The 6,000-nt window shown below is 30.8% G+C and overlaps 1 protein-coding gene across 1 annotated transcript in view; it reads right to left on the bottom strand.

The window, feature by feature from the left end:
• Window positions 1-1,545: 1,545 nt before the first annotated feature.
• AQR (aquarius intron-binding spliceosomal factor) overlaps window positions 1,546-6,000 on the bottom strand; it is a 40,591-nt gene continuing 36,136 nt past the window's right edge. Inside the window, exons 32-35 of the mRNA XM_026664537.2 lie at window positions 4,975-5,060; window positions 4,285-4,459; window positions 4,020-4,133; window positions 1,546-2,037 (exon numbers count right to left, since the gene is read on the bottom strand). Coding sequence (XP_026520322.1) covers window positions 1,777-2,037; window positions 4,020-4,133; window positions 4,285-4,459; window positions 4,975-5,060 — 636 coding nt within the window. The 3' untranslated portion in view covers window positions 1,546-1,776. The remainder of the gene's footprint in view (window positions 2,038-4,019; window positions 4,134-4,284; window positions 4,460-4,974; window positions 5,061-6,000) is intronic.

The raw sequence follows: 6,000 nt of genomic DNA, 5'->3' as shown, positions 1-6,000 counted from the left end.
TATTATGAATGTTAGTTTATGTTATTGTATCACCATGTCTCATGGCTCTGTATATGAAAGTCTCTCTCAGAGACAAATTAAAATCTGTGACTTATTTTATTTACTTAAGGAACCAAATTGTTTTCTATGATTTAGGCTGCGAAATAATGTTATTGTGTAAGTTAATCAGAGACAACTGACTCTCATTAATTGATGAGATCTTTATCCCCTATTAATGCAGCAAATCCTTCTGTTCCATCTCTATTTAGGCACAAGTTTCATACACAATGTTTTGTTAGTAAAGCTAACAAACTTGAAATAGGTAATATAACTTCAGAAAATATTATTCTTATTTTGATCTATGCAGTGCAGTGATAGTCCTGTTGGCAACTTTATTACCAAATATAAATCTATAACTTTGGAACACATTTATCCTAGAGCATTGTAGTCATATAATTATGTGCCAAGACACTTATTCTGGTAGTATACCACCCATCTACTTAACAGCGCATTGGATTGTTCAGTGCCAATTTGTGAATTGTATGACACTAAAACTGGGCAATATTTACTTTTATTTCATTATTATTTCTCTACTAGAACAAGAATAACAACATTCCATTAGGAAACTACTACCTCAGTCAACTATGGGAAAATGAAATGTTTTTCCAGATTTAAAAAACACATAAGCATTATCTTGCTCCCCCAACCCCCCACCCTCTACTAAAAATATATAAGCAAGGAAAAGAGATGAAAAGGGCAGTTTAACATGCAGTTTAAACTTCTATAATTAGCCAACAAACTTTTTGTTTTTAGTGGCACTATCTAATACTAATCTAATAGTATTACCTTCTTCAAATATGTAATCCTGAGCCTTGTTTAGATCATCATAACTCAGTATCTAATAACCCTTCCTTTTATTTCTTAAAAAAAACATATCATCACTCCAGTATAATTGCAGTAATCTTAGTAGAGCTACCATTATTAGGATACTTTTAAAATGCTGCAATGTTTTATAGTTCTCAGTATTTATTATGTATTTATCTAACTTAACTTTTTATAGCATTTGAATAATAATTTTATAGATGTTTTATACTTTTAATTTTTAAATTTCATGTCAAATGTCTTTATTTTATTTTATTAACATACTTTACACCTACTTTTTAGAATGACTGCTTATTTATTTATTCTTATTTATTTATTATGTCTAGAAACTTCCCATCTCCCTGATAGAAGGACTTACTGTGGAAATATGCTGGTGTACCATCAAAATAAAAATAAGTATCTCAGGATCTACTCCTGTCTTCTTTCCCAACCAACTCTTTTTTCCCAATACTGCATCAGCTAAATTTCCCAGCCAGCATGAGTCTGAGAGTGGCAATCCCAACACATTTGACCGATACCACTTTAAAGAAGCTTGATCTCTTTGAGCCTATGTGTGAAAACATGAATCTTTGGTGTTTTTTAGTATTACTTCTGCTATCAACTAATTATGTGATATTTTTAAAAAATAGTGATACTTTAAAATCTTCCAGAAGTTTTTCAATACCAAAAAAAGACCCAGAGCAATAATTTAAAAATGTTTTACTAAATACATTGTATACACATAAAAATGTGATGCCATTGTGCCTGTTCCTTGTTTATGACCATATAAATGATTCATTTCATATTTATAGTACAAAAAAAATGAAACCCAAAGTACCATTAATATTTACAGCAGCTGACCCACTAAAGCAGTGAATACATGTGGTATCTATGGTCATTTTTTCCTAACTTTTTTCAGACCTGAAAAGGCAATGTTCATTTATCAGCATCAAGTTCTGTTTCGCTGTCTTCACTGTCACTATCTCTTCCAGGATGTTCAGGCATTTTTCGATGCTCCTCTTCTTCCTCTCTTGTCTTTGGTTTCTCATTCAAAATGTTCTCTTTTGTAGTATCCCCTGACATTGCTTTGATTTCAGTTGCTGTTTTCATTTCAGATTCCTTACTCTGGGTAACTTCATTTTTTTGAGGTTTGGATGTTTCACTTTCTTCAACAAGTTCTGGAGGAGGTAATAAATCCTACAATGGAAAAAAAAGATGTTTAAGAACAATTTCAACATAATAGAGATCAAAATAGTGATATACAGCAGTAAGAAAAATCTATCAATAAAAGTTATATTGGTTGAAAAGTCACATGCAGATTCTGACAAATACCTCCATATAACTTGTCTTTATTTTAAGAATCTATTGGAGTGGGCATCTATAACAAACTTAATTAAATAAATAAATTTTAATTTATATAATATTCTTAACAGAGAATTCTTTTATTTATATAATATTCTTAACAGAATTCTTTTATTTGCAGTTTTATATGTGAAAGACATTTCATAGTTTTCTACAGGTTTAAATTGATTCCACAAAATATTTGAATGTTGTAAGATTAAAGCAAGCAAGCATTTGAATATGGTGAAATTTTGTGAATGTTTATATGCTATTAATTAAACCAGTTTTTGTTATTGCTGCATTCTAAAGAAGAGAATTGTTATTTGTGGAACAAAAACATAATATTTAAGTAGATCGTTATAGAAAGGAGTAAAGATTCCATTAATATATCTGTTGACTCAAGATGACAACAGGCTAATCTAATTAAATAATACTAGGAACATTTCTCCAGTCTTATCTTTCTGATATAAAGTCATGGGAATAAAGGGTATACCCATCTCCAACAATATTCTTTGTCATAGTTCCAAATGGAGTTCTTGTTTACATTAGAATTTAAACATGGAATTAAGATAACTTGCTATATATTTAACTGATGCTTCTAACAGTCATATATATGTTTGATGCTGCATGCTGGAAGAATAGTACTCAAACTTAGAAATTACTAAATGACTATATCTGGGTTCCATGCTATGTGGTCAAAAATGATATTTTTGGTAGACTAATTATAGACATTCAGAAATCTAAGCCTCAAATTAGGGATTCCTTTGTATTTGGCTAAATATATATTTTTATCTGCCGGATGCAAACTAAGATTCCTTCTGTGATGCAGCTGGTATAATTTCTATTCATATATGATTAGCGTCATTCAGCTCTTTTTCTAAGAAAACTAACATAAAGTTAAAAATAACATTTTAATAGTGCAATTGAAAATGCACTTCCAGCACCTCCAGGTCTGTGGGAATGAGCTATGTAGAAACAAGCAAATACTGTAAAGAACAAGATTTTAATGAGTTTCCCTTCACATTAATTGGTCACAGAAGTTCCCAGTCATATTAACAAATCTACTTTAGTGGGTGCCAAATAATTTTCTACATAATAATTACTTCATAAAAAGACATCGCAGTTATTTTTTTCTCCATATCAAAATTTTGTCTGTTATTTGCTTGTTTTTAATTAGCTCCAGTTTCAGAACAAATGGATGTAGTATGCATTGCCAACTTTTATTTACACATACCTTAAATGAACAGCTAATATATAAGTGTTGTACTTCCCATGCAACAGCTATTTTCAGAGGTTAATTGAACTATGGCTTATCAACATGTAAATGAACTTAATTTATATATCTGGCTTCTTCTCTCAAATTGTAATACAGGTACAAGGTGAATTTAGGACACTTTTAATTAACTGGATTGCCATGTTTAAATCCATTGAATTAATTAATCTTATTTTGAGCTGCCTTACTTTGAGCTTCCTTCTTCTGTATTGATTTTGGTGTCTGTTAATATCGCTAGATTCTGTTGTTTGTTATGGAAGATTAATAAAAAATTTCTTTGTCAATTTTCAGTATGTTAAATATAATTTTATAATCTCTAGCAAAGACCAGCCACAAGTTTTGTCTGACTCATATATATAATTTTCTCTTTTCCCCCTGTTCCAAATAGATAGAATTAGTTCATACTGTTTACAAAGTTACCTAAAGCATAAAAGACTTATTAAAAATAAAATCAACCAAGTCAACTAATTTTCAACTATGTTCATTTGTTATTAGAAAATATTTACAATGTTTTCACTCAGAGCTTTTAAATCAAACACGTTTTTCTCAACTTTTATTTCTTTACCTGTCGGTGATGGTGTGTACTTTGGATCATATGCATATACATGTTATAGACAAAATTAGCCATCTGAGGCATATTCTTTATAATGTGAACTTGATGAGATGGATGTTTTCCATTCTGAGGAAGGAAAGAAAACGACAGAAAAGTTTGGAACTAAAACAGCGAACAACCACTTCTTAAGAAAGATAAAAGAACTAATACAATATTAATGATAAATATATTTTTAACCATTTAAACATTAAACAGAATTCAAGATAGCTTGTTGTACCTGACGAACAGTTGGAAAATATTCTGCAGGGACTATATACAGTTGAAGAGGACGAGCAGTAAGCTGGCTGAAGGCTGGAGTCAGCTCAAAGCAGTTTTGGAACAGTGACACTCTTGCAAATATATACAGACCAAGCCTAGCTCTTGACATAGCAACCACTAAACGCCGCACATCCCTTCAGAAAAGAAAAATCAAACAGTTTTACTATTTAAACTTAACAATATTTAGTTTTTCAACTGAACACTATTATGAACACACATAGCAACCCTCCTGAAAATTAAAGCAGGAAACTTATTTCCTTTGAATGTGAAAATCAATACAAATTAAATTAATGCCCATTTTTCCATTAAAACTGAAGATAAGAGTTCTGATACATATATCTATGTGTTAGAAATTTTAATCAGCAATAAATATGTTTAAAAACATCAATTTCATAATTAGTCTTTAAAATTGGATGCTGGAGTTAATGTTGCACTTATACAATATGTTAAATATAAATATGGACAAGACAGAAAACAGGTAAGATGTCCTATTTCAGTGGCTCACTGATAGATACAATGAGATTCAACTGAGTTTCTATTCATATATAGTCAATTTTTCTCATAAATACTCCAAACCTCTACCCATACATACTCCACTTATGGTAGGATTGCACTATTGTTCTCCTTATGAAGATATATTATTGCTTACCTCAAGTGTCCAACTGCTTTTGTTCGCACAAGTGAAAGGATGATGTAATCATTTTGCTGACCTTGAAACCTGTCCACAGTTGTCACCTAGCAAAAAAATAAAGTTAATTAATTGTTCCCCCCACACAAATAAATAAACCAGTCTACGGAGTTAATGGTATCAAAAGAAAACTACTGTAGGATTGGAGTTAAAAGAAAGATCAGTCTAGAATCCCTACATATCCACAAGTGAACTTAATCCAAACTTCCTTGAATTCTGTTGACCCTTATCTAACCCCAAGCAAGTGCTAACTGTTGGTTGAGAAAATTCCTGTACATAGGTATGATTAGCAATAAATCAATTTACTTGGACTTTCATATGTGGACCCGATTGTTTTATGCCTGACAACTATTGCTTTATTATGACTAGCTAACAGCTATAGTAAACACACTATTTTTTATTATGACTAGCTAACAGCTATAGTAAACACACTATTTTTATTAGAAGAATACACTTATTAATCTAAGCACTCCCTCCCTCTCTAATAATATGATGCCCCACCGAGGGTGAATGCAACACCCTTGGATCGGCCACTTTCTTTGTTCCATTCCAGTCCAGTTTCTGTGAAATTTGCTGTCTCATATTCTTTATTTTTGTTTCATAGTGTTATTTTTAAATGATTTTTCTTGTGAGTCACTCACAGTCATTTGGCATACAAATCAAATCATATTTCCCCTAGGAGAGTCGGGGTCAGTTTCCATCTATACTTTATTTCGCAGTGGCCATATTTGCCTTCATGTTTTTCAATAACTGAGAACTAATTCTCGCATTGTCCTTAAGGATTTAATTACTGTTTTTCAACAAATCGGTAAAAATATTTATTTTTAAAATGCAAGTCTATGCTTTTTGTAACACAAAACTGAATATTTTTTTGTATATCCAACTAATATGTCATAATAAATATTTATTATTTCCTGCAATTGACCAACTAAAAGGCTAAATTAAAGTAAATAGAAAAGATAAGAAATAGGAAAACAAAAGAATGAC

This window comes from Notechis scutatus, chromosome 1 (genome assembly GCF_049901735.1).
Source record: "Notechis scutatus isolate UNSWTSFEM ecotype Mainland chromosome 1, rNotScu1.2, whole genome shotgun sequence".
Classification (NCBI taxonomy): domain Eukaryota; kingdom Metazoa; phylum Chordata; class Lepidosauria; order Squamata; family Elapidae; genus Notechis; species Notechis scutatus.
The sequence above is the reverse complement of the archived record's forward strand: the minus strand, read 5'-3'. Positions and strand labels throughout refer to the sequence as shown.